Source organism: Accipiter gentilis, chromosome 33 (assembly GCF_929443795.1).
Source record: "Accipiter gentilis chromosome 33, bAccGen1.1, whole genome shotgun sequence".
NCBI classification, from domain to species: Eukaryota; Metazoa; Chordata; class Aves; order Accipitriformes; family Accipitridae; genus Astur; species Astur gentilis.
This window is the reverse complement of record NC_064912.1, coordinates 17,281,824-17,308,680: the sequence shown is the minus strand read 5'-3', so window position 1 is coordinate 17,308,680 and position 26,857 is coordinate 17,281,824. Positions and strand designations below refer to the sequence as shown.

The 26,857-nt window shown below is 47.6% G+C and overlaps 3 protein-coding genes across 17 annotated transcripts in view; 2 read left to right on the top strand and 1 right to left on the bottom strand.

The window, feature by feature from the left end:
• The first annotated feature begins 1,212 nt into the window (after positions 1-1,212).
• On the top strand, positions 1,213-14,471 carry FLCN (folliculin). Of its 7 annotated transcripts, none has more exons than XM_049791360.1 (12): positions 1,213-1,393; positions 2,306-2,584; positions 3,401-3,547; positions 4,226-4,447; positions 4,932-5,092; positions 5,867-5,958; positions 6,714-6,904; positions 8,138-8,251; positions 8,609-8,732; positions 9,110-9,241; positions 10,816-10,921; positions 11,716-14,471. In XM_049791360.1, exons 2-12 carry the CDS (start codon positions 2,336-2,338, stop codon positions 11,915-11,917), a joined length of 1,740 nt encoding a protein of 579 aa, XP_049647317.1. In that variant the 5' UTR covers positions 1,213-1,393; positions 2,306-2,335; the 3' UTR covers positions 11,918-14,471. The 7 variants fall into 7 exon arrangements, with proteins under 7 accessions (XP_049647317.1, XP_049647316.1, XP_049647318.1 ...); XM_049791359.1 differs by lacking the exon at positions 1,213-1,393 and adding an exon at positions 1,460-1,520; XM_049791361.1 differs by lacking the exon at positions 1,213-1,393 and adding an exon at positions 1,466-1,512.
• Positions 14,472-14,941: 470 nt separating this feature from the next.
• On the top strand, positions 14,942-16,823 carry PLD6 (phospholipase D family member 6). Its single transcript, XM_049791381.1, has 2 exons — positions 14,942-15,362; positions 15,473-16,823. Exons 1-2 carry the CDS (start codon positions 14,942-14,944, stop codon positions 15,712-15,714), a joined length of 663 nt encoding a protein of 220 aa, XP_049647338.1. The 3' UTR covers positions 15,715-16,823.
• A 429-nt stretch (positions 16,824-17,252) lies between these two features.
• MPRIP (myosin phosphatase Rho interacting protein) overlaps positions 17,253-26,857 on the bottom strand; it is an 88,167-nt gene continuing 78,562 nt past the window's right edge. For all 9 annotated transcript variants that reach the window (XM_049791347.1, XM_049791351.1, XM_049791352.1 and 6 more), the window contains one exon: positions 17,253-25,113. In XM_049791347.1, the coding sequence (XP_049647304.1) occupies positions 25,042-25,113 (72 nt within the window). In that variant the 3' untranslated portion in view covers positions 17,253-25,041. The remainder of the gene's footprint in view (positions 25,114-26,857) is intronic.

The window sequence follows — 26,857 nt, the reverse complement described above, 5'->3', positions numbered from 1 at the left end:
TGGCTTTTCCTTTGGTTTTTTTTGGGGGGGTCCTTTTGTTCTTGTTTTTGTCGCTTCTCAGGACACATGATTCTGGCTGACTGGCGAGAGGCTGCTAGTTGTCTGCTGTGTGTGGCAGTGCCCTCTGCTCAGGAGTTGTTCGAGCTCTTCTGGTGGATTCTTGGAGCTCTCCTGAGCACTCTCGAGTAGAAATCGTAGTTCTTTTTGTGCCAACAGTGTGCCTTCTTGGGAAGTGCTGCTACAGGTCTTTGACCGAGATGGGCTCCAGGATTAGCTGGACTTTGGATCAAATGCTTCCATTCATATCTGATCTTTGTGTTACAATAATCGTCCGTCTTGCTGACCATCTGAGTATCGTTTTCTTTAGAGGCGTAATTATTAGTCCATGCATGGCTGCTTGGATCCAGAGGCATATATTGTGGTGGTATCAGTGGTAGCTGGTCTTTCTTGGGATTTATGTACAAGTGTTACTCAGCTGACTGATCTATGCTGTTACCTTGTGGAAGAGTTACTGCTTTTGTTCGGACTCGGGTATTTAAAACCCCACTGTAAAGGGAAGGGGGGGGGGGGCAATCCAGTAAATCCAGTACTATAGTTGAAGCCTGAAAGGGTTAATAGTTCATATGAACTTCGATTTATCTATCATGGTTTTCTAGAGATGAATAATCCTCTAATAAAACTTGATACCCTAAAGAAAAACTGAAGTAGTTTAATGGAGAGGGGATCTCTACTGAAGAGCCTAGAACTGGCTTGTGTAACTCCCGTCTGCTCCCTTCCTTCACCCTTCTAACCTGGGCTTTACCTGCGTAAATCTCGCACTACACCTGCTTTATAAATGAGTGGGGAACGAGAATACTTCATGGATCCTTCCTCTGCCTTAATCTCACATTCTAAGTAGTTTAAGGAATTAAAGCAGATGATGGCTGCCGCCCGTCCTTGCACTCGGTGTCTTTAACGGAGAACCGGGGCCCAGCCTGCTGTGGGGGCAGACGGGAGGGGAAAAGGGGCTCTGCGGGACCCGATTACGAGCCCCCTTCCTCCGCCCGGGACCCGCCGCCCCAGGCCGGGCGCTGGCGGCCGCTTCACCTCAGCAAGGCCCCTCCCGCGCACGGCGCCTGCGCACGGCCCGCCCCGCGTCCCCTCTCGGAAGCCGCCGGTCACGTGACCCGCCATGCGGCCCGCACTACTTGGAGGGGGAAGCGGGGGGGGTGTGGGGGTGTGGAGCGGAGCCCGCTCCCGATGCGGCGCCCGCGGGTTTGTAGGCGGCGGCTCGTCCCCTCTCGGTTCTCGAGGCTGGGACGCCGTTGTCCGGTCTCTGCGGTGGGGCCGGGGATAGCGAGGGAAGGAAGGAGGCGTTTCCCGGATCTTCTCAGCTCCCCCCTCTCGTCTAGAGGTAATAGCTCTGCCCAGCCACTGTGGACAGGGCGGCCGTGGGCCGAGTCACTGCCGCACCCGGGGAGGGGGGTGGGGGGGAGCGGGCTCCTCGGGACAGCGGCGGGAAGGACTGGCTCGGTACGGCGGTACGAACGGCCTCCTCCTCCTCCCTCTCTCTCTCTTTCTGCTCCGTCTTCTCACTGCTCCCTGTCGGCGCCGGGTAGGCAGCCGGGAAGCTGTCTGCCCCTCTTCTTCCCCCCCCCCCCCCCCCAGCTGCCGGTAGGGATGGTACGGGCCGGTGGGTCAGTCTGTGTCAGGCGCCCGCGGACACGGGACGGGCCGGGGCGGGGGAGCCCGGAGCCGCGGTGAGCGGGGACCGGGCCGTGGGCGTCCGGGTACGGGGAGCCTGGGCTGGGCCGGTCTCGGAGCTGGGGGGTCAGGGCCCGGAAGGGGAGACCGGCCCAGATCCGGGTCCGGCTGGGCCTGAGGCGTTCGGGTCTGGGGGGTGCTGAGCAGGGCCGGTCCCGACCCGTTGCGGCCTGAGGCCTCTGAGGAAGCTGTGCCGGGCCCGGCAGGGAGGTCTGGTCTGTCAGACCCCGGCCTGTCCCTGTACGGCCGGAGGTGTCCGGGCACGGGGAGGGGGTGTCCGGCCCAGTCCCGTTCCACCGCCGCGGGACCTGCGGTGTACCCGGCTCAGAGGCAGGGACCCGGGCGCGGGAGGATCGGTCTAGCTCCAGTCCCGTCCCACCAGGGCACGAAGGCTTGGTCCTTCTTCAGGGCACTGCGTGGTGGAGTTGTGCTGGTCGCTTAGGCTAAGCGTAAGGCCAGCTGCTCCTTGGAAGGATACAGAGCAGGACTGGCACCAGTCGGGCCTAAGAGACGCTTTAATATCTGCTGTGCTGATAGTGTGTGCTTTCTCCCTTGCCCGCAGGAGGCCTGGCGCATGTGCTGAGCTCTCACTATGAATGCTATTGTTGCCCTCTGCCATTTTTGTGAGCTCCACGGTCCTCGCACCCTCTTTTGTACTGAGGTTCTACATTCACCGCTTCCCCAAGGCGCGAGCAGCGGGGACATCTCTGGGCAGAATGAGCAGGCAGAGGAGGAGGAAGGTGGTATTCAGATGAGCAGCCGGATCCGCTCGCACAGCCCAGCAGAAGGTGCCAGCGCCGATTCCAGCAGCCCAGGGCCAAAGAAGTCAGACATGTGTGAGGCAAGTGTGAAGGTCTGCATGCGGACATCCGTGGTCCTTGGCTTAACTAAAAGGCTCTTGGAATCTCTAAGGCAAATTGCATTGTTTAAGAGAGAAGAAAAATAAAAGTGAAGTGCACTTATTTTGTATGTGACTGTTAGTACCAGAAGACCTCTAAGTCCTCATGAACTGTAATGATCCATGACAAGAGGATGAAGGAACTGTTGTGGAGTGTATAGACCTTGACAAGATGGTGTCTTGAGGTGTCTTTAAGCCCTGTGATCTGTTATTCTCTTGTGGCTGAGAAGTGCTTTCCTTATCCTTGAAGAGCACTTCCTTTGTTAGATTAGGTCTGGTCATTTATTAATAGTAATTTTAAGAGCAGTATTGATTAGGAAAAAAATGCAAAAGCAATTAAAACAATAGAGAAAATATACGTTCTCTGTTGTTCTCACACTTGTCTACTGTTAGTACTTGTTCTGAAGTATTTGTTATTTACTTTCCTTTAGGTTATGGCCAGTTTTATTAGTCCAGTTGGTTTCACAGCTGCTGTTAACCAAATTTTACCGCTTGTAGAGCCAGCACCAAGTTTACAATCAAATTAAATAATGAAAAATGAGCATAAGAGTAAGGGAAGTGTATCACACAGAATTTTATGTGAGGAGCTGGGTTCAAATCCTGATCCTGATTCATATTTCTTGTCTTCTAAGTATTTAAGTTCTTATCGATTTGTGTAAGTAACGTTTCCCTACGTTTTGAAGGGAATATGCAGAGGCCTTTGGAAACCTTAGATAACTGCATGCTCATTTATGGCTGGATTTGCTTTTCTATCTTCAGGGTTGCCGCTCTCTTGCAGGAGGACATCCTGGATATGTCAGCCACGACAAAGAAACTTCAATCAAGTACGTCAGTCACCAACACCCGAACCACCCTCAGCTGTTCAGCATCGTGCGCCAGGCCTGTGTTCGCAGTCTGAGCTGTGAGGTAACTGCCTTGGGAGCACAGGGAGAAAACCTGTTTATGGCCTTATGTATTGTTTCAAATCCAAGATGGTGCTTTGCTGATCCTGGTTGCTCTGTGCAGCCTGAAACAAGGAGGGAATGGAGGTGGAAAGACAGACACACACAAGTCTGTTCATTCTGAGATTGATGGTAATTTTTAAGGTTGATCTTTGATAACCTTGGGGGTTCCTTCCTCTCAGCTCGTGAGACCAAAAATTTCCCTTTCTTTTTTTTTGCTCCTATGTGTTTATTGTTTTTCTTTGTAAGATAAACTGTTTTTGTAAAAACATTGGAATCTGTTGTTTAGTGCCAAGAAATACTTGATCTTTGTAGACCGTTAACATTCAGTATCTCATGGAAGTGAAGGGAGAATCTTACAGATTGATCCTGTGTCAGGTTCAGCAAAATCCCTTGTGGATTCTTAACGGTATCGTAGTTGAATAGAGCTGAATTCTTAAAATACAGTTAAATTGAAGTTTTTGTAGTGTTTGTAGGGTACCTCTGGAAATCTGTTTGACCCTGGGTTTTGGATATTAGCCTGAAAAAGGCTTGTTGTATTCACCAAGTATGTGTTAAAGAGCAAGAAGCTTTGTTCAGTTTATTGTCATTTCGGCTGCATGATGTGCTTAACTACTTCGATGTATATGTCCCTCCCCTTCAGGTCTGCCCAGGACGTGAAGGCCCTATTTTTTTCGGAGATGAACAGCATGGTTTTGTGTTCAGCCACACCTTCTTTATCAAAGACAGCCTGGCTCGAGGTTTCCAGCGCTGGTACAGCATCATCACTATCATGATGGATCGGATTTACCTCATCAACTCCTGGCCTTTCTTGTTGGGAAAAATCAGAGGCATCATTGATGAGCTTCAGGGCAAAGCACTTAAGGTAGGTCAGTGCATAGAGTCCATTTGACTCAAAGTTAGTAAAACTTTATGGTAGTTGATTTACAGCTGAGTCAAAAAGCCGATCCAGCTTTTTGCAGCCCAGGTGGTCATTAAGGTTGACAAAAGGGATAAGAGGATGGTGTGAATTGGGGGGTGTAGGAGAGAAGGGTGCCTCTCTCATTTTAAGCCATTTGTAACACTTTTCGCAGACCTAGCTGCTAGACAGTAGCTCTGTTAGAAATTTAAGTGACTAAAGTTGTGAAGGACAATGGTTTTGGAGCACAAGTGTTACTTAATGATAATTTTAGTCAATTGAAGAATAAGATGTCCCTTCCCTCTCTTTTCCCGTAATTTACAGTGTATTTTGGATGATGGTCTGCCACGCTGCCTTTTCACTTCGTATTTTTGTTGCTTTTTTTGGCTCAGCTTTAGGTAAGCATTTTATCTTTTTCAGTCTCTCATACTGTTCTTCTTCTGTGGTGTAGGTGTTTGAAGCAGAGCAGTATGGGTGCCCTCAGCGTGCCCAGCGGATGAACACAGCCTTCACTCCCTTCCTGCACCAGCGGAACGGCAATGCAGCCCGCTCCTTAACGTCACTGACCAACGATGAAAACTTGTGGGCATGTTTGCATACTTCCTTTGCTTGGTAATGCCACTTGTGTATCTGGCTTCTACAACTCCATCATGAAGAGAATATTGTCATATTCTGAAAGGGTGGAAATGTGATTTGAGTGTTTGGGTGTTTTTTCTTGACATAGTAAGTTGGACTTTGCTTAGTAGTCTCTGAATGGGAAGGAGCTAAGCACAGAAAGACAGCAGCCTGTTGATGCCTTTAGGACATAAAAAATTTCTTGCTGTTGTGAAGTAAACCTACTAATGTGGCTGCTAATGGAAGCCATGTCTATCTAGATGGAAGGGCTTTGCAGTATAAAAGTTAGTATGGAAGAAAGCAAGAAAAGATGCTCCTACACCCAGTGTGTTGTATGTCGGATCCACGCTTGAAATACAGTGGTTGTTCACCTGGAAGTGCCCGTGTATTGCAACAGGCGGTGTGGGAGGTGCAGCCATTTAGCACAGTAGTATGTCTGTGGGAGTCCGGTTGCTCCAGTGCCTGACTTGCTCATCCAACTTCCCTGGAAAGATGCCACAGAGAGGGTTGCAACACTGGCATGTGACTTGGATGGGGAACAAGTATGTTGCACAAAGTAATTGCAAAATGGTAGGTCTTTCGGTGACTTTGAGTGGCAGTGATTCTAAGATGTGTTGATAGTTACCACACCAAGGAAAGCATAGCGATGTGTTGAAAGGAGACAGAAATTGGTTGGTGGTTGGATTTTTTGTTGACCTCATCGCACCAAGTTTTTTGCACCTAGCAAGCAGGCTTAATGAACGCTATTTCTCTTTCTTTCAATGTCTCCAGGCTTTTGAAAGCTTGTGGTAGCCGACTTACAGAGAAGCTTCTGGAAGGAGCACCAACAGAAGACACCCTTGTTCAGATGGAAAAACTTGCAGGTGAGATAGACATTTCCAGAGCTGGAAAACCTTCTGAGAACGCTTTGGATAGTAAAACACCAAGTCTTTTCATCAGTGTCATAAGCACAGCCATCTCTCATCACCTTTACTCTAGTGGTGGTCTCTGCAGTAGCTGATGCACTCTGCCATATGGAGATGACCCTGACATGAATGTGAAATCAAGGCCCTTGGCCTCGTAGGCTCTCTGCACACACATGTGGTGTTTGTTACTTGAGTAGCAATGTTGCATCATCGTGATTATTGTTCTATCTGGCTGAGTTGGCCCTCCCGGTAAATCTCTACAGCCAGAAGAATTTGTAGCCACAACATATGGACTTCTTGCTCCTTTTTCTACAAAACTTCTGTAATATAAAGGACCATAATTTTTTCTTGCATTGAATTATTTTATTAATCCATTTAGACTAGAATCTACAAAACCTGCCTCAAAGCTTTGGTCGTGACCTTTAAAACATGGATATAGAACACATAGCTGGTCAAAAGATGTGACTTTGTGGTCTGTAGGAGATGAAAATTCCTTCTTGACCCTTCAGTGGTTATCTTATGCCTGAACTAATAAACTTCATTAACGCTTCAGGTGTGTCTGTGATGCTAGTACTTGCAGTTACTGTGTTCTGAACTCTGTCTTCCCACAAACAGCCAAAATCAATTGGCTGCAGCATGTGTAGGCACTTTTAAGGCAGTTCCCATTCCTAGAGAGCAGCAATTTTTATGACCACTCTGCCTTTTTTTGCTAGATCTGAAAGAAGAGTCGGAAGGCTGGGATGGTTCTGAGGAAGAAGAGAAGCCTTCTTCCCAGCCAGATGTTGTGGAAGGGCAGGAACTATCTAAATGCTCAGTTGAAACATCTCTGATGCCAGATTGCAATAGCTGGAATGTAGCTCACAGAAGGTTGTCTGTCTTTCGCTCTCTCAGGCATATGAGACAGGTAAGAGAGGAGCAGTTACTCTGATGCTGCATTCACAAGCTAACAACCTCTTTTCTCCTGGTAATGTTTTTTGAAAAGATACATTGATTTCCTTCTTTGCTGGTTCTGTGTTCAACACTGTGCCTGCACAGCTAGTAGCACGGTGTTAACTGCATCTCTGAGGACGCTCCCTTCCTCTGAGATCACATGGGCCTCTAGTGATCATTGGTCATGTGGGAAGGGATCATATGATTTCTCTCAAATGCTGCACTTTTCATCTTCCCAAGAGCAGTGACAGTTTAATACAAAGTTTGTGCAGCATCTTCAAAGCCAAGTATTATTTGCCTAAACCAAAAGTGTTTCAGAGGGAAAAAATTCCTTGACAAACAAAACAAATGGTTGTGTACAGATCTACCTTTTATCTAGTGCTTCAAGTTACCTGACTGAGGGGGAAAGTTCAGTGCATTTGACCCGCAGTCTGTTTTCACACCAGCTTGTTTTCCTGGACACTCCTGGCAAATACCTGCTTTATGTCTTCAGCCTCCTTTTGTTCTACTGTCTCCCAATTTAGAAGGCTTGAAGCTATTGAACTACATCACTGTATTGCAAGTGTGTGCCTTTGGAGGCTTGTGTGAGAACATTGTTTCATCTTCTGTGCCTGAATCACTATTGTGAACATAACCCAGATCAGAGAAATGCCTGAAAGTTGTTGTCATCTAATAGAAGTTGTTCGGTCCCATTGCAAACAGGCCCGTGTCCATCTTAACAAAACAGCTAATTTGGCCAACAAGTGGGCTGATATATGCAGTCTAGCCAGAGCACTGAAGAATCTGGAGCAACCTAGAAATGAAACTGTTGTTCTCTTAAAGTGCTTGATAGCGAACTGGATCATTGATTAGGCATGTTGGAAAAGTGGTACTTTGCTGCTGTTTGTTCTTGAAACCAGAGATGGGGGCGAATATCGCTTTGGCATGATAGTCGGATGCCTTTCACACTTGTCAAAGAAATACTTGATCTAGGTGCTGTGGTTTAGAGCTATTACTCTGTGCACAAGACCTGCTAAATTTTCATGTTTGTTTCTGCTGTTCAGTTCTAGCCATTTTCTTAGGTGGCACTCATGTATTTCTCAGGGCAAACTGGACATTTCACTAATTTTCATAATCAATGCAGAATGTTTTTGGTTTCTTTTTTTTTTTTTTTTTTCTTTTTTTTTCTCTTTTTCTGTTTTTTTTTTCTTTTTTTTTTCCCCTCCAGGTTCTTGGGGCATCAGCATTCCGCATGCTGGCTTGGCATGTTCTGATGGGGAACCAGGTTATCTGGAAAGCTCGAGACATGGATCTTGTCCAATCTGCTTTTGATGTGCTACGGGTAGAAACCTTTTCCTTTGTTTTCTGACTGCTTATTTTTACATATATTTCTGTAGTAGTCCAGGCTGTCTCTGACATGTAATCTTTTGGAGAATGCATATTAAATGATGTGGTTTGGGGAAGAGAGACAAACAACAAAAAAAAAAGAAACAAAAAAACCCCCAACCTTTGGATGTCTTGTTGTCCTCGGCAACTGCATAGTCTTTCAAGCTGAGCAAGATACTTCTGATCCTCAAAATCAGGAGCATCTGCCTGAGCAGTTCTCCAAGTCTTGACTGGCCCTGGAAGTCAGGGAGAAAATGGTACTTTACTGGTTTAGCTCCCATGTTTCTCTTCACATGTTTCCTTCCTTCTTTAGACTATGCTGCCTGTTGGTTGTGTGCGGATCATCCCCTACAGTGACCAGTATGAAGAGGCGTATCGGTGTAACTTCCTAGGGCTTAGCCCACACGTCCAAATTCCATCTCACATATTATCATCTGGTAAGAACCTGTTGTAGAACCCTCTTCTTTCCCTATCATCTTATGTTAAAGGACACAAGATTTTTTTTTTATTATTTTTTTTTTAAATTAACTATTGACAGATATTCTAACAATGCTGCATGAACCAAAACCTGTACTGCTTAATTATTTTTTTTTTCCCTATACCCTTGCCTGCGCAGTAGTTGAAAGGTGTGACACCTGCTTTAAGCACTGATCATACTATAGCTGACAGTCCTGGTGCCTGTGGAGGAAACATTAATGCTGGGCCAAATATTGTAAGCTGACAGAGCTGTGCTTTCTTGGAGCAGGGTGTGTTAGCTGTATTTTAAAATCTGGGCTCGTACAGTTCATGTTCTTTTGGGCTCTTGTTGCTCTAGAGTTTGCGGTCCTTGTGGAAGTTCGCACTGCTACCCGGTCCAGTCTCTACCCAACTCTATTTGATGATGAGCAGTCCCTCAACAAGTATGAGTTTGTTGTCACCAGTGGTAGCCCTGTTGCAGCAGATCGAGGTGGGTGATTTGAAAGCAGAAAGAACCTGTATCACTGAGATTAAAAGATCATCTTGATCTTTTAACTGTTGGGTTTTTTTATGTTGTTCATGTACTGGCCCTTAAGGAAGTCTGGGTAGAACTGGGTTACTGTTACTTGAGGTCTGTTTAATTACAAAGGGCTTGCTTTACCAGATCAGCATTTTGCTTATTAATTTTCAGAAATGAGTAACGAATTCTGTAATGAGTATAGTAGCAATTATGGGGAAATTCTTCTGTAACCCACAATTAATGTTTTCTATCCTGGAATACTTGTGTGTTTATTTTGAATATGTCTAGCTTATAAGGACTGTGACATTACTCATCTCCTGTGTTCCACTTGATAGACAAGTATGACTGATACAGAAATGCCTAGACTTTTTTTTTTTTTTTGCCTACTTTGTTCAAGGACTTGAGCACTTGCACCTACGTGTGATTTGAGTCAGGTCCATCAGTCTCATGTTTTCTGGGAAGTCTTCATTTAGATGAGCTGGCCTCATTGACTGTCTCCAAACACTTGGCAGGTCACTAATCCTTTCTGCTCTGTCCTCTGAATGTACAGGTACAATGCAAAGCAAAGACTTACTCTCTCTGTAGTGTTCTTTCTGTTGTAGATCCCACATGTATAATTACAGTAGTCTACTTTCCATCCAACCAGTGGCATGTCCAGAATCTTCTGGACAAAAATAGTCACTGAAAGGTCTTTTCTCCACCACAGCATCAAACTTATTAGGCCACGGACTGCTGGGAAAATAGCGTCCTAGGGCATTCCAAAAAGCGGTCCGGGAAAGGAATGCCTTGGGTTGGTTGTCCGTTTGTTTTTATACTATATCCTGGAACTGCCCTTAACAAGAGGAACGTTAAATCAAGAGTAAGTGGAGACTCTGAAGTTGAGGTTTTATATTTTTATATATATGAATGTATGTTGTACAAGGCATGAAGATTTTTCATAACTTTGCATTGTTTAGTGAGCTTTTGATATGGGACTAGAAACAACAAAATCTAAACAACTTCAGTTTAAAAGTGGGTCTGAAGAAAACAAAGGCCCCTGAACATGTGTGCAGATCCCAGGATCCTTCACAAAATTCCATGTTGCTTCTTGGGTCAGGTGTTTTTCTAGCGGGATGGTCTTTAGCTCCTCTTCCATCGAAATTAAATCAAGGCAGGCCACTGGGGGGTATATTTTTTCACCTTGTAGAATAGGTAGGTTTCTTCCTGACTCGAGAAATATTATTGTCTGTGACTAATCAAGCCAAATTCTGTGTTGAAATTGGCTGTGTTGTTACTAATAGTGTAGCTTTCTGCATATAGAGGAAGCTGCATTAATGCACCAGACCAAAGTACTATGAAACATGAGCGAAGGCTAGTGCTCTTGAACAGAGTAAGAGGTAGAACAAGTGTGTATTCTTGTCTGTAATTCCAGCAGGTATTCAGGCCCAGGTCACCAAATAAATGGACTAGTCCTTGCTAACAATTACTAGTAAGGGTGTGAGTGGGTAACCTATAACATGTGTGTCCTTTTTCTCGCCCATTTCCCCCTCTTCCTGATCTTGTAGTTGGCCCAACAATCTTGAACAAGATCGAAGCTGCCCTGACCAACCAGAACCTTTCTGTAGATGTTGTGGATCAGTGCCTTGTTTGCCTGAAGGAGGAATGGATGAAGTAAGTACAACTACATTGCTTTCAGAGAAAACAGCTTTGGCACTAATCCTGGAATGGTTACAGCAGAGTACAGGACAAACTTGTAGTCAGGTAACTTCTGCTGTAGTATTGATAGTAGTTGACTTTGCTGTTGGGAGCTAAGAATATCAAAGTCCTCCTACTCTAGTCCTAACTCTTTTTTTGGCTTTCAGCAGTTCTTAACCTTTACGCTTCAGTTCATACATCTGTAGGTTACCTACATGACAATACTTGTCTGCCTTACATACATTATGAGGATTAAGTATGCAAATACATCTATGCCTGTCAATGCGCGCTATATTCCAGTAAAGATAACATGCCAAACGGATGTCATGGTTGCACCTTCAGGCACTACATTTCAAAGGTGCAAGTAGTTATAAAGGGAGACCAGATAGTCGTGTGAAATAATTCATGGAACATTACAATTTTGTGAATTTACCTGAAGGCCAGATGGGCAGTAGGTGTGTCTCCCAGGGAGATTCTCAGTTGTCACAATTAATTGTTTTACTTTCCGCTAGAATAAAAAAACAAACTAAAACTGTGCGTATTACTACTGAAAATGAGTAATCCCCCTAACTAATCCCCCCTTTTCTTGTACTCTGCTTCCCCCCACCTTCTTCATTCAAAGCATGAGAGTAGGTTCCATGGAATATTGTTTGAAGCTTTTCTTAACATTTAGTAGCAGTAGGTACCAAGAGAAGCTACAGTTACTGCTTACTCCTGTTTGATGCATGCAAGTCCGTTGGAGTAGTGACAGGAGTTTCTTGTTTCTGCAGTAAAGTGAAGGTCCTCTTTAAATTCACTAAAGTGGACAGCAGACCCAAGGAGGATACCCAAAAACTGCTGAGCATTCTGGGAGCTGCAGAGGAGGACAACGTCAAGCTTCTCAAGTTCTGGATGACTGGCCTAAGCAAGACATACAAGTCCCACCTGATGTCAACCGTTCGCAGCCCAACGTCCTCAGAGTCCCGGAACTAAAGGGTGCCCAACCTCACTTGCTGCCTTCAGATAATCGCAGGGAACCCTGAGTTACCACTGCTGAGCCTGCAGCATGTGCATTAGGCGGATAGTGAAACTTCATCACTATTCTTCTGGTCCTCAAACTAACTTGAAGAGTGACTCGAGTCTTTTCTAATTGCTGTGAGACTGGATTAATAAGTGCTAATAAATAATGCTGCTGTCTGTCCTGAAACTCAGCTCTAAATCTAGACCTCCACACTCAAGACTAAAATACAGCAACACTCAAAGAATCAGCAGGAATTAATTAAGATACCCTACTGTCATCATTAAGCATTATGGTGTGGCAGTAGACCTCGGGTTTAGATTTCATTGGCAAGACTCGGATACCTGTGACAACGTCCAGAACTCCTGAGAGTGGATATAGTTATGTCTCCGAATCCCACATGAATCTCCTAAATGTGCAAGAGAAGAACCAAAAATAAGTGACACATCACAGGGTATGGCTCACATGTAAATTACTTCGAACCACTTTATGCTCGGATTTAAGAAGAGACTATTTTCTGCTGTAGCATAAGTCAGGATATCCTATCAGAGTCCTGTCACTCCACTTTATTTATTTATATCTTAACTTGAGACAGTTTCAGCATTTGCTTTGGAAATCTTGTCTGGGAGGGAGAATTGTAATATAAGAAGTCTCAAAATGCAGCCTGCTTGCCTCTCTCGAGGGTAAAATACTCGCCTTGTTTTGCCTGTGGTTGCAAAACTTCCAGGTAATGAAGATAACCTCACCAGGATAAGGTTGCTGGTGTTCCTCTGTCTTCAGAAATAGTTTTCTAGCTTCGTAATTAAATTAAGCAGAAAAGATCCAACCTGTAGGTGCTCCCTTCTTATATAACTCTAGAGTAGCCATTTTTGCTTAATAGTTCATGGAAACATTGGTGCATTTTTTTAATTACCTAAACAGATAATCCTTATCTGTATTGTAAGGAATTACTGTTTCTGTTGTGAAGTCTTTTTGTCTTCTTTTTTTTTTTTTTTTTCTAGATCATTATTGGGAAAACTTGACGTTACTATAGACATTTTTAACAAGCTAGAGGCAGGTTTTACCAGGTGACCTTCTACACTCATTCAAACAAGACTCAAGCTCAGAGGGGATGTTCCAACTTGTCATGAGTTCTGTTCTTATATATAAAATATGCAGGTTGATTTTTTTGTCTGGAACATCTGTAAAATGGCGACAGGCATTAAATCTCATTAAGAGCTATTTTTGTAAAATGGACAAAGCCTAGTTTTGTGTTGATTTTTCAATGTGCATGTGTGTTGGGGTGGGGGAAGCAGCTGTTGATCCGCAAGGTAATTCCTGCATCTCAGCCTTGATCTAATTTACAGAATTTAACAGGTCTTTTCCTCTTAACTTTGTAAGTATTAGTTTCTTGTACATATGGAGCAAGAGATGCTCAGATATGTTAATTGAAAATGCTTGACTGGACATAAACATCTGCAGGATATTCAAACTGCAAACAGATGCTTGGAAAAAGGCATTACTCTGTTACTTCAAAAAATAACCACTTATTTAATTTCAGGGTTTGCAAAAAGGCTTGCATTTCCCAACTGTCAGTAAGGAAACATGAGACAAAAGAGGTGCTCAAGCTCTGTCCACAGGAAAGGAAGCTTTGAATAATATATGCATCTTGCTTCCTCTGTGCTGGGTGCTAGTCATGAGGGAAGAACAAAGCCCACTGCCAGGTGGATAAAAGTGACAGAAGTAATTAGAAAAGCATGGACTAGTAAATCAGAATTCCTAGTGCTAGGTTGGTGCTTGCTCTTGTGGCTGCCTTGTACGTGATCTAGTGCTCTTCATTCTTCTACTGGAAAGCTATTCTGGTCCAATTCAGAGCTGTGTAACACAACAGGCAAGACATTATTTGGCAGTTAGACCTTCTTGACTGCTGAACTGTTTCTGTTTAAGAATAGCTTTCCCTAACATTAAAACCTAGTCTCTATCTAACCTGCAGTTGGTGCATAAGCACCCGTTAGCAAAGCCCATGTTTCTGAACAAAGATGTGGTTTCTTCCAAAACAGTGATCGCAAGGTCAAGCTTGAGGCTTCACCTTCTTCTTCCATGTGCCTCTGTGAGCGGTCAGTTGTACGCAGTGTTCTGGTCCGAAACAGGGCTGTGTCACAGACAGCCAGGCTCTGGGTAACGTATAGTTTTTGAGCCAGATCAGGGAAACCACTAACTTAACAGGTGTAAAATACCCACAAGAAAGAAGGGGGAGAGTTGCTGAAGTCTGTGAACCCAGGGCTCCTGCGTAGCCTAAAACCAGATGCGCTCGCCTGCCAGAACAGATCTATACATGGGATTACCAAATAACTGTCTGGGCAAGTTCCCGCAGCTCAGAGATTAGGCTGCAGGCGCTCCTTTTGCCGTCAGCGATAGCTGGAATGTGCACGCTCCTCTTAGCACTACTTAATTAACAAAAAAGCCTGTCTGCAGCCATCTTTCACCACCCTCCTTCCCTCTAAACGGTACGCCTCAAAGACAAACTGATTAAAGCAGGAACTTTCTTTACTCTGGCGTGATTTCCTTTTCTGCGTGGCCGAGCAGCGTGTACCTGGGAGGGAGGTGGGAGCGGTGAGCGCCGCAGCTGCAGGCTGACAGGGCAGAGACCAGCTGGTTGTGCTGCACTTAGAGCCAAAGCCTTTTTGCCTTAATTCTGCCACTTCTGTCACCTCAGCCAGGCAGGATCCACCTTAAAGGATCCCTTGAGTAGATGGAGTGGAGCCGGCTGGTGTTTGGGGAAGGGTCTCTGCCTGGAGCAGCTCCTCGGTTCATCCAGAAGCACCCAGCCACCTTTCCCCCCACCACCACCCCGAAGCAGCCCAAGTTTCCCCCCTGAACCGAGAGGACGGTCGGCTCTGGGGCCGTTCGACACCCGCCGCCGGCGGCTCCCCTCAGGAAACTTCCCGCCATAACCGCGCTCCCCTGCGCGGAGCGACTGCGCATGCGCCGGGCCGGCACCGGGGGAGGCGGCCGGGGGCATGTGGGCGGCGGGCGCGCAGCAGCCGCGGCGGGCGGGCCTGGCGCTGGCGGCGGCGGCGGCGGTGGCGGTGCTGGCCCTGGCGGCTTGGCGGCGGCGTCGTCCTCCCGTACGCGAGGTGCTCTTCTTCCCCTCACCGCCCAGCTGCACCGAAGCGTTGCTGGCCGAGGCGGCGGGGCTCGGAACGACGGCCCGGCCCTGCCCTTGCCCGCTGCCGCAGGGCAACAGCTCCCTCAGTCGCCTCCTCCGCCATCTTCTCTCCGCCCGCCGCTCCCTCGAGATCTGCCTCTTCGCCTTCTCCAGCCCACAGCTGGGCCGCGCTGTCCAGCTCCTTCACCGCCGCGGCGTTCGGGTCCGCGTCGTCACCGACGCGCAGTACATGGGGCTCCCGGGCTCCCAGATCGGCCTCCTCCGGCACGCCGGTGAGGCGGCCTCGCCTCGGCGAGGGGGCTGTGTGGGGTAGGGCACGGCGCTCGGGGTGGCTGTGGCCTGGGTGACAGCTTCGCTGAAAGGCCTGGTTGTGTCTTTGTAGGGATCCAGGTGCGCCACGACCAGGAGAACGGTTACATGCACCACAAGTTTGCTGTCGTGGACAGGAGGATTCTCATCACAGGCTCCCTCAACTGGACCACCCAAGCTATCCAGAACAACCGGGAGAACGTGCTGGTCGTGGAGGACACCGAGTACGTGAAGCCTTTTCTGGATGAGTTTGAAAGGATTTGGGAAGAGTACAATCCCATCAACTACAGATTTCCAAAGACAACAAATGATTAGGCTGCCTCACAGGGTTGGTGGAGTACTCAACAGATAGCATTCATGGACTTTATCATTATGTATAGACATCACTGTATGATCCATCTGGGTGTAATTTAGGTAAGGTCCTCCAGAGAAGCAAAGTGCTCTCTACCCTAAAGTGCTGCAGGTTCCTTGCTGTGGGTCGTTCCCATGCTAGAGGGAATGACTCAGCTGTTTGGTGAGTCATTTTGTGAGGATAGGTGTGATAGGACTGCATTCATAGAGCTTAAAACTATGGGCAGGCTCGTTGCTGTCCCCTGGCGCAGACAAGGTGTGTTCATATGGTGCTGGGTAGGTGTTTCAACGGTGAAATGGATGTTTTCCAACTTGGGGTACTGGAGAATGGAATTGTAGTCCATTGGTCCCTCTACTTCAGTAACTCTAAAGAAGAGTTAAGAGGGCTGCAGCAAAGCTAGAGTTTGGATAGAGACATTAAGCACCTTAGTTATGTTTCTTGTTGGCATTAACTGTTGGAAGTTTGTAAAAGGAAAGTTGTGGGAAATATGAAGGCAGAAATTAGAAGTATGTTTTGATTGTGTACACGTTTCCTTTGGTTTAAGATTAGCAGAGCTCCAGCATAAAAGCAAGAGAACAGATACTAATGACAGCTCATCTTCCAGCAAGCAAGTGTAGGGAAATCTGGAAAGAAATGGGAGAAACAGTTCTTTGGGATTGGTTGGTCTTGAGAGCAGACATGGCTGGAGTTTGGTCACTGACTTCAGAGTAGAGCAGTGGAGGGAAACCCCGGTTCATTCAGGTGGTGGGACATCGTATCCTGGTCTGCTTTGGTGACTTTGGCCGCCTGTGTTGGCAGCAGCAGGGTGGGGGACAGTGAGTGAAGAGGAAAAGGGAGGAAGGTAAGAAAGATCTCTGTCCCTACAGCTCAGGGTGGAACACAGATGGCTGTAAACTTAAGAATTTCAAAACTCTAAATAGCGTCCGTGTAAGAATTACTTTATACCAAATATAAAGTGCCTCAAAATTTCTCAAAATTAAGAAAGGTCTTAACATTTTGTTACCAGTTTTGCTTGATACAGTAGTGCTGTGACTGGCACTATTAAATAAACTACTTTCACAGAAAACCTCAACATCATCTTCTGGTTTTTGCACTCCAGACAGTCCTTGTGGGTTGGTTGTTCTAAAGAGCCAAATCATTAAAAAATTCCTGTAGATCCTTAGGTGTTATTTAGGATACATGGAGTAACCAACAGATTGCAGATGTGATCTGTTCTGTTTGAGAAAGTTGGCATGGGTCTGGGGGAAAAAGCATTTCTGTTATCTGTGGTGTAGCAACTGTAGAAGAAGCTGAGGAAGGTCATTCCCTAGTACATCCCATTCAGCAGCATTAGATTTAGACTACTTTAAAGATGTTGTTGCTATTAAAATGCTACCTGTTGCATTTTCTTTCTCAAGTGTGACTACAAAAGCAAACAGCTCACTCATTTTCAGGCTCTGGCCTCTGCTCCGTTCTTCCTGTAGTAGTGTCCTTTTTGAAAGAAACGCCTCACTACACAGCATGCAAAGGGTGGTGCAAAAATAGTTTATTACGATATAGTTAATGTAAAGTTAGGTAATTATATTTACAAAATAAAAATGATCAGCTACATCCATGGGAACCTAGCATGTCACACGAGATTTTGTAAGGAATAAATACTGTGAGAAAAAGTGACATTTCTATTATGGTGAGCAGTTGATTGGGAACAGGGGCTCTTAAAAAAGCATTGAAACAAACTGGAGTGGAAGGGAGAAGGGAAGGACAGAGAAACTCACGCATACAGAGAAACTGGAGCCTCCAACACCCATTCCCCTTTGCAGAGGGAAAATATCACGCACGAGACGTTATTTCCCAGGCTAATCCGTGTGGAAAATGCCTCTTAGAAGAAGCCGTTCCACCCTATGGATGGACAGGGCTCGAGGACAACTGTTCTTCCTCCTCCTCCCCTCTCCCACTGTGGCCGTTCCTGGGTTTGAGCCGCAGGGATTTCCAGTAGCCGAGAGGCTGCAGCTTCCCAGTGCTGCCTGGGTACCGCTCTCCCTGCTCCACCACCGCTTTTCCTCTCGGCCACATCCACAGGTCGGAGGCGGAGGGCTGGCTGCTGCGTTGCATCGTCGCAGAAACTGGGAAGTTAGTGTTGCATCCTCGTTACTCACACTTCCTTTGGGTCATTTGCAGAGCACACATGGTAAGAACGTGGTGCGTGCGTGGTTTTAATGCAGAACGAGTACTCTACGGTTACGGGTCAGTTGTCAGTTAAAGGTGTGCTCAGACAGAACTAAGGCAAGCTTTCTGTTCTTGTTAGGACAAAGGAGGAAGACTGACCGTTAGCACCTGAACGGCCAGTGCCACTTCAGATACTACCCATAGACTTGCAGAGATTCCTTCTCTCTCCCCAAAACTTCATCCTTTCAAATAAATGATTCTTTAAAATCTCCCAAGTCATCCAGAACTCCAGGAGGGTAGACACAGATCAGACTGCACATTCATATCTGCTTTCTACTTAGCATAGCCTTTAGTATTTTACAATGTACTTTGCTGTCTCTAGTTTAGAACAGAGCGAGTGTTCTTATCAATCCTGCACACAGGCAGCGTGTGAAGAAAGCATGAAGAAAATAATTGTAATTGCACTCATTATTTACGAGTTCATGGCCAGCTGGCTTAGTTCAGTTGGTACTAACTTGTCCGGCTCATCAGGTTTCTGCTAGTAAATCCCACACCCTCGGTTCCTTTTAGTAGTCTCAAACTGAGGCAGGGCTGATGCCTGCCTTGTTTCCAGCCTGGTGCTCCCTGTTCCTGCAGCAGTGTATTTGCATCCTCTTGTAAGAAATGGTTTGTGTCACAGGATCATGTAAGTACAACTCAGTAGTAACTACGTTGTACTGAAAGTTACGTTTAAAGTTACATACTGTAAGTTACAGTGCACGTCCGTGCTGCTGTAGGATGCATGTCTGTGCAGCGGGGTCTCTCGGTCCCTTGTAAAGTCCAAGAGCATCTTGAATGTGCGGTGCAAGCGAGTTACAGCATTACACCGGTGCCTCCCAGACCCGGGGGCTCGCTGCGCTCACTGCAACCACGTAGCTGCTGCTGCGCTGTATAACAACAGTTTGCACGTGCATGGTGTTAATGCCACTATCGAATACAAGATTACTGAGTTCTCTGAATGGAAAAAAACAACCCCAAGTTTATAGCGCAGTAAGATTACAGTTCTCAAACAGACTATACACAATCTTTGGACAGGTATCTTCAAAACTAAAGGTACAGGTCAGCAGAAAAGGTTTGAAAAGATATTTATAACAGTCATCAAAACCAAACAAAACAGTTTATCAGGGCAGAGGGAGTGGGTTGGACACATTACACTCGGTGCTCCTCTCCCAACCCGCGCATGGGACGTCTGTGTTAGAACAAGATTTAAAAATCAAAACCACAACTTAGTCACAAAGGAGAACCCTCCACTAATTTCTGAGTAATAAATATTTACATTGCGTGCTTTGAATACTATACAGGTTTTAAATTACTTTTTTTAAAAGAGAAGAATAACAAAGCTTTTTTTTCTACAAAAATGGAAAAAAATTACAGAGGAAAGGCAAGCTACACCAAGCGTGCATGTGCTTAAGTGTTCACAACAAACTAAGTACTGCATCCGAACCATGAAAAAATGCAAAGGTCTAATGGAAGTGCAATTGTATAGAGTTGGTATAAAAGTGACAGATTTTACAGTGCTGGGAGCACCACTATTTATGCAGTCCAGTCCACCTCTGTTACAGAAAAAAACCCCAACGACTTCTGGTTTGCGAGTCGGCACACAATTCTAGTTTTGAAGCAAATTAACACAATTTGCTTCTTTTTTTATATGTGAGCAAAGAAAAGGTCACATTTAAAGAAGGATTCGGGGGAAACGGTGCAAATGGTAGGAAAATTTTTACGCAGGAAAAAAAAATAATTACTTGGAGCCAATTAGAAGGCGTCTGTGTCTGCACCTTCGTTGCACTTGACTTTTGCTAGACCTCACATTTCAGTACTATCAATAGTGTCGGATTGTGTAAAATGCAGCAGCTTGCATTTCGCGTGTCACGCAGTGTATATACGGTGCCCTGGCGAGCACCTGAAGCAGGATACCTACAAGGTCTCTCTCCGCTGTGCACCGCAGGCACCAGGACCACACCAAAAGGCGAAGCCCGTGGCCAGGGTCATGCCAAGCGACTGCGTTGGGCAGCAGGACGATGCAGCTGGACTTCGAAAGCCTCTGGAGCAGGCAGGGAGCTTGCCCTCTCCTCCTCGTATTTTTTCCCTCCCTCTCCACACACTTTCTAATTTAAATAGCCACTGATTTATGTTGGAAGATGGGTGAAGCCTGGAGCAGGAAGAAGCAATAGGATAACTAAGGGCCATTGCTATCAGGAAAAGGCTTTCCAGCTGGCTTTCTTCCCCCGCCCCCCCCCTTAAAGTACTGCTCTCTGCAGAGATATTTTAGTTTTCAGCTGTTTATTGGTGCTGCAGGTTCTCTCTCTTTCTTTAGTGGAAAGGCAGGTAATGTACTGCCTCTTGCTTTGGAGAGATGCTTAGATACAAGCGGAGCAGAGCCCAAAGCCTGGAGCAGAGCCTGCAGCAGTAGTTACAAACAGCTGTCTGCATACCACAGCATCTTCCCTCCTCCTCCTCCTCCTCCTCCTCTTCGTGACCACCAGAACACAGAGCTACCGCCGTAAGACATCGTATACAGCGTTCCCACCTGCTGAAGTGCTGCCTCAAAGGGGGAGGTTGATCCTGACGATGCCAAGAAGTCGCGGCTCAGCCCCTGATGCACCTTCTGTACAGCAGAGCCAGGTTCTCTGTTTTAATTTTCCAAGGAGCCTAACTCCCCAGTGGAAGATGGCTGCTCCTACAAGCTACAGCCTACGAGACCACCACCATGTTCATAAAACACCTCTTTGGTTAGCGATAAATATTTTAAACCCATGAAATTCAGCAGTAAGATTAACTGATGTGGCTTGTTAGGCATTGCTGTGTTCCCTGCGGCTGTCCTCCTGCCATCTAACACATTTTATTTCAGCTATACCTGTAGTTGGTGCCAGGGTTTTTTTCCCAGCAAACCTGCCTGGTTTGCTTTTCTCAGCTCTTTGAAGGTCCAGAGAAGCTGGCCCATATGTATTAAATAAAAGCTCCCCAACAGCAAACCTCTGCTTAGCTGATGCCCCAGGTCTGATCCTGTTCCTACAGAAGTCCTAGCAAACCTCAATTCAAATCCTTTTACAGCTGTTTCAGGGAGTCCATAAAAGGGGAGGACGGGGTGATGCAAGGACTGACGTTTTCTGTACAATAAGGTAAAAGCAAACTAGAGGAAAGAGAGGAGAACAAAATGCAGCTTCATTCCAGCTGGTGCTGGATCCCTGGCAGTGCCTCACTGGAGAGATGCAAAACACCGTGTGCGTTGCCTCGGGTGAAGAATTGACACGAGTGGCCCAGACCTTATATATGATCTCTTGCTTAGTGTATGGGCACGTCTATGGGAAAGGAGCAAGAGCTGTCCAAGTATTCTTGGGTGACTCCCCACACACACACTGAACATCAGTATATTTTTAGATGTGTATAAATAAGAATGCTCCCCCCACAACCTCTCCTCACAGGGCAATTTAGGGCCCAAGCACAAGCAGAAAAGACATCTCTGAACCCTCCTTGTCTTCAGTACCCACGTGCTTTGCACAGCTCCCTGTGCCACTGCATTTTTATTGCACCTTCTTCTGCCTTCCTGCACTATCCACCACCAAAGTGCTGCCACCTTTGCCAACACGCTGCAGTGCCCTTCTGCCCATCCTCATTCCTTTTAAAAAAAAAATCCTATTAATGTATTTACACATGCTGAGTCAACAGCTGGGGATGATCCCCACCTGATCACTCTGTGTGCCCTGCACTTACCCAGCTGTTCTCTATGTTAAGAAACAAGGCTCGAAGCAGGAGCACTGGCAAAGAAATCAAGGGCTCTTACTCGTCAGGCTCAATACCTAGTCCCAGGCAGGACACTAAGCTGCAAGAGAGGATTTCTTGGTATGAGCAAGCGTACAGCAGAAAACATCCCTCTGTGGGGAGCCTCAAGATGCTCAGCGGCATGAGCCTGTATCAGAAAGGGTCCGTCTTGCGTTCTCTACGCCACTGATGTGCCAAGGCAAATAGCAAGGTACAAAACTTCTAGTCCTCGCGCTTAAAATAAGTGTTCCTGAGCAAATGAAGTATGCAAAGAAAAAGCAAGATTTGCTAGGGGACGTAAGAAAGGTCAGGGTCCACATGGCGAGAAGGAGACCAGCGCATGTTCTGCTCAGTTGAATAAAAAGGACAAAGTCCCACCAAATGTCTTGAGAGAAGAGGAGGAGGAGGAGGGCGTCCTCCTGGAACCAGTGACGTCTTGTAAGGGAAGAGCAATGACAATGACAAGGCCTACGTGTCATCCTAATGCTGTGTCCCAAGGTCTCTGCCAGGAGATCACAGCTGCCAGAGAGCAGAGCTCAGCACGGACCCGGAGCAGCCGGGGATGAAGTGTAAAGGTTATCCCTGCTGAGAGCTGGACAGATGACTTTGGATGGGACCAAGCCAGGCACCTGGGCCAGGGGACCATCTCCTGACACGGTCAGAAAGGCGTATACAATATACAAAACACAGTGGATGGAGTCACCTTCCCACCCAAGTAATAGCCCGAATTTAAATGAACCTGGGCCACAGCACTGACATCTCTGCTGGTCCTGCAATCTACCCTGCTTGGCAGGCGCTGGTGTCCCTGCTTTAACTTAAAGACTGCCTTTAACTGCTCGTAGATGCCACTGAAGTGTCACGTTCCCAGCTGCTGTGAGGATGGGGACCTGAACACGCACCCTTCACCCAACTGTGAGGTTATACCAGCGACCCAGACCTCTCACTTCAGTCAAGTGCAAGATGCCGGCAGGGAAAGAGAGAAACCCCGCACACGACTACTGAGAAAGGACCCTCTTCTTCCACAAGTGGCCTTCTAAGCACAACACATGCGCACTTGACCTGGAGAAGGCTGAATTTGGGAAGTGCTACAACCAGGGAGAGCTGCATCTGGATCTCCTCAGCTGGAAGGGAAGCAGGACCCCTTGCCATGGCTCTAAAAAGCCACTGCTAAGTGTTACCAAGATACATGGGTTTCTCATCAACAGTCTGCTTCAGATGGCCATTAGCTAGCTCAGCGTGGTGAGAGCGGTTATTTCCACAGCCCCAAAACAGCCTGAAGGTGCCCATTTCCACTTTGGGACTCCCCAGTTTGGACTCCCATCATGCAGACAAGAAGGTGATGGCGAACAGCTTTGGGTGCACAGGCCACATTCCTCCACGGTGGGACGGGAGGAGGACTAAGGCAGCTGCTGACTGATGGGTGAAAGCAAACACAATGCAAGGAGCAGCACGGAGACTCCTGGGAATGGCTGATCGGAGGGGCAGTCCAGGTGCATCACGGCTGGGAAGGCTCCTGGGTCGTCCAACGCTCAGATTATGGAAAGCGCTACGGTGAGCTCAGATTAGGGCAAGTGGCTGCACATCAAAACATCTTAAAGGGCACGTGCCTGCTGACGAGGGAAAAGCCTTTGTATCCAAGTGGTTGAGCATCTTTCCTACCCTGCTCCTAGCTCCAGGACTTCCATGTACACCCAGGGACAGATTACAGAGCCGTCACCAGGCCCGCGGCGCTCACCGCTTCAGACCTGCAGCCAGAATTTGCTCTTGACGGCTGCACTTGTACCGCCCGCCTAGCGGACCCCAAATCAGCCATGAAACCACACAGAGCTGCCTGGCTTCAACCACGCGTTAAGGGCCCGAAAGACAAGAGAAAGCTTTGCTCCACGTGAAGGCTAGGGCGTATCTTGAACAGCCCGGCCCGATGCGATGCGGGTCGCTCGGCGAGAACGGGGCTGGGAAGCCAACGTGGCAGAGCGCTGGTTCAGCCCTGCTCCCGGTGAGGCAGGACCTGGGGTCTTTACAGGTGGCATCTTGAAATTTAGCCCAGGATGAAGCCACCGTGCCTGGGCAGCCCCGCTGCAAAGCAGCGTAAGCTTCTTCTAGGAAGACAGCCTCTGCTCGGCTGGCCGTGTGCTGTTATCTAGTGCTACCAGCTCCCTCAACTCACTTTTCGTTTGTATCTGTTTATCGGCTTCACGGTGCTAAATTGTATGCTTTAAATACAAAAGCTATTAGGACTGAGAAGGTCTGAAGCACATACTGGTTTTGAGACTTTTATTTCAGGAAAAGATTAAAGAATTAAAATAGGAGCTGCCCTGCTGACAAGAAGAGTTGAATTCAAGAAGCTGATAAAAAAGGAGCATTATATGCATTGAGCACTGTGCATTTTCAGTCAATATTGGCTCTACTTTCTACTCTACTTTCCTTTGACTAGGAAAAGGGAGTTTCACATGCGCACAGACCCTGGGATACACGGGACTCAATGAGAGGAAGGGAGTAACAGCAAAAAAAAGAGAGTGCTGGGCTTGATCTAACAGAAGCAAGAAAGTGATCTTACAGCTCGGCCCCCGAAACACCGACTCCGACCACCAGCGAGACGGGAGGCAAAGACACGCCGATGGGGCGGACTCGACGGTGCACGTGAGTATCTGCAGCTCCCTATCCATAACCACCTGGGCGGCCACCAAAGCTCGCTGGGCTTTGGTATCGCCTACATTCAGGATACAGCACAGTCACGGGGCAGGAGAATCATTTCTTGCATCCTTCTCCAGCGAGATGTCAGTGTTGTACCTCCAGGCTGCGTACGCCGGCACGGACTTGCGCTCCCCGACAGCTTCCCCCAGGCTTTCCCCCCCTTGTAGGTGCAAGTAATGCAATCGAGATCAATGGTTAGATTAGGCTCCTGGTGTGCTCTGAGCACTGGGTCTCTTGACAGCAGTGAGAGCTAGGTATGGCAGATACCACCCAGGCCCTGCTTGCATACCAAAACGGTTGGTACGACAGAGCTAGCTTATTAACAGGCTACTGAGCCTTAATACTGACACTTAGTGTAATGGTTTACAGTAAAGGAAGGATTCTCCTACAAAGCGCTGAAGAGAGGGGGGGAAAAAAACCCCCCACCCCGATCCCTTCCTCTCCCTCTCAGTCTCTGGAGCGTCTCACAAGCAGGGAAAGGAGCTGGGGAGGCGAGGGGGCGGCGGGGGGCACCGCCACCGCGGCGCCGGGTCCCGTCGGGGGGGTCAAGACGAACGACAGCGAGGACAGTCGTAAGGAACGAGAGACAAACGGTGCTGGTGCTGTGCTGCCTCAAGCTGGGAGGTGCGCGTGGTCAAGCGGAGCGGGGAGAACTAGTCTTTCTTCAAGTCCCTGGATTCAAAAAGCTTCAGGCGTTCTTGCACAGTCAGGCCTTCCTTCAGACTCTGGGAGAGACAAAAGACAAGACAGCGTCGGACGCGGGCGGGAGGGAGGTGGCGGGTATCTGGCATACAGAAAGGGTGCGATGCTCAGGCAAAGGAGACGTGGGCAGCGGGAGAATGGCCTCCGTGGCACAGAGATTAGTGGGACATGCTAAGAGAAAACACACGGTTATGAAGGGCGGTTACTGGTGAATGGCACCTAGAGAGAGGGTGAGATTGCAAATGAACCAGGCGACGTACCAGAAGCAAATGAGAGGCACACCATGCTGCAAGCGGGATTAGCTCGACTTGGAAAATGACCCCCAGAGCCTGCGGTGCAGCGGTGGCTGGGGCAATTTCGGCAGAGCTCCGGCACTGCGGGAGCCCCGGGCAGGTCAGCTTGGATCTACTACGCTAAAGCACCATGTTGCCGAGCGGGACCTGCACGCCGGTCCTCCCCGCCTGCCCGTGCCACTGCGGTATTGACTGAACGTGCATCCGTCTGGGATGGTCCTGGCTCTGGTCAACGTGCAGGCTTTGCTCAAGCAGCCCTGGAAACTGCATTTTTGTTGCCAGCGACAATCCCACCCTTTCTCTAACCCCAGCCTGGGGGCTCTCCCAAGCCAAAGCTGCCTCTACTGCACGAGGTTAGACAGAGGACTTGCTAAATGCTTGCTTCAGGTCTAGCAGGATCTGATGGCTGATCCAGTTCAGATGCAGCATCCAGATTTCAAAGCAGAACACTCAGCTAGCCAACAGAAAAGCCCGCCCCGCTAGCCCTCGGCATTTGGATTTGTGAAATCTCTCGCCTACATGTGGGGACCCAGGAGAAGAGCAATGTGAGGGGCAGAAACCCAGAAGCAAACTGCTTGCCCCCTGTACAACAGCTTTAACCTGAAACTAGCCCGAGGAGGTGCACAAGCCTAAAACCAGCCTCCCCTAGTTCCCGCAGCCCCAAAGCTGTGGCGTAAGAGCTTCAGGGGAGCAGAGCACCAGACAGTGAGTTGTCCCTGCTTGCTTCTTTTGAGAGGGCACAGACATCTCCCTAACCAACAGCCAGGGCCACTGAGCAATGGCTCTGCCCCTCCGCGCTGCAAAGGCTTTCGCTGCCGGGCTGTACCTGCTCTGGGCCAGGCAGCCAGCTGCCTGCCTGCACCCCGCAGTGCTATAAAACACCGTATTTGCTTTACAGACCAAGATGTGGCAGCTTCAAAAGGCACAGTCCTGAACGCAAAGCCCCTTCTGTTAACAGGCAGCCATCGCCCCTTTCGCTTTTATTTCTCTGATCATGGTGCCAGAGGACCTTACGATCAGAGCAGCAGGTTGGACTTTTGGGCTGAGTTCTGTTTAACATGTGTTTATCAAGGCAGGACTCCATGATAAACTTGCCCCGAGGCTGTGCAGATTCCCATGGTTACTGTATTTCTTTAAATGTTTCTCCTCCCACAGGCCCACAAATACAGAACGGCTTTGGGAAGCAGCACGGAAATGAAAGCCACTAAAATGGATTGGTTTGAATTTACAAATGCTGTATGCTTTCTTTTCAACAGGCAGCAGAGTCTCTTGGGATGCGAGTCTCTGAGCACACACTTCCTAAAGGAAGTTTACTTTGGGCCTCTTAAAACGGGCAGCAAACCCGTGCATTCCAGTCTGTACATCTGATTTCTCATTAGATGGAAGGAGACAACAGAAACCATTAGACTATTCTGCCTGATGGTACAAATTCCAGCAAATTTACCCCTTAGGCAGTCTCACAACCTATTTGAGT

Excerpts from the sequence above, each read along its gene's own strand:
- FLCN (XM_049791360.1), top strand. The coding sequence starts at position 2,336 with ATGAATGCTATTGTTGCCCTCTGCCATTTTTGTGAGCTCCACGGTCCT. Across the intron at positions 5,093-5,866 it reads TTGCATACTTCCTTTGCTTG|GCTTTTGAAAGCTTGTGGTA; the intron begins GTAATGCCACTT and ends CAATGTCTCCAG. Across the intron at positions 10,922-11,715 it reads CTGAAGGAGGAATGGATGAA|TAAAGTGAAGGTCCTCTTTA; the intron begins GTAAGTACAACT and ends TTGTTTCTGCAG.
- PLD6 (XM_049791381.1), top strand. The coding sequence starts at position 14,942 with ATGTGGGCGGCGGGCGCGCAGCAGCCGCGGCGGGCGGGCCTGGCGCTG. Across the intron at positions 15,363-15,472 it reads CGGCCTCCTCCGGCACGCCG|GGATCCAGGTGCGCCACGAC; the intron begins GTGAGGCGGCCT and ends GTGTCTTTGTAG.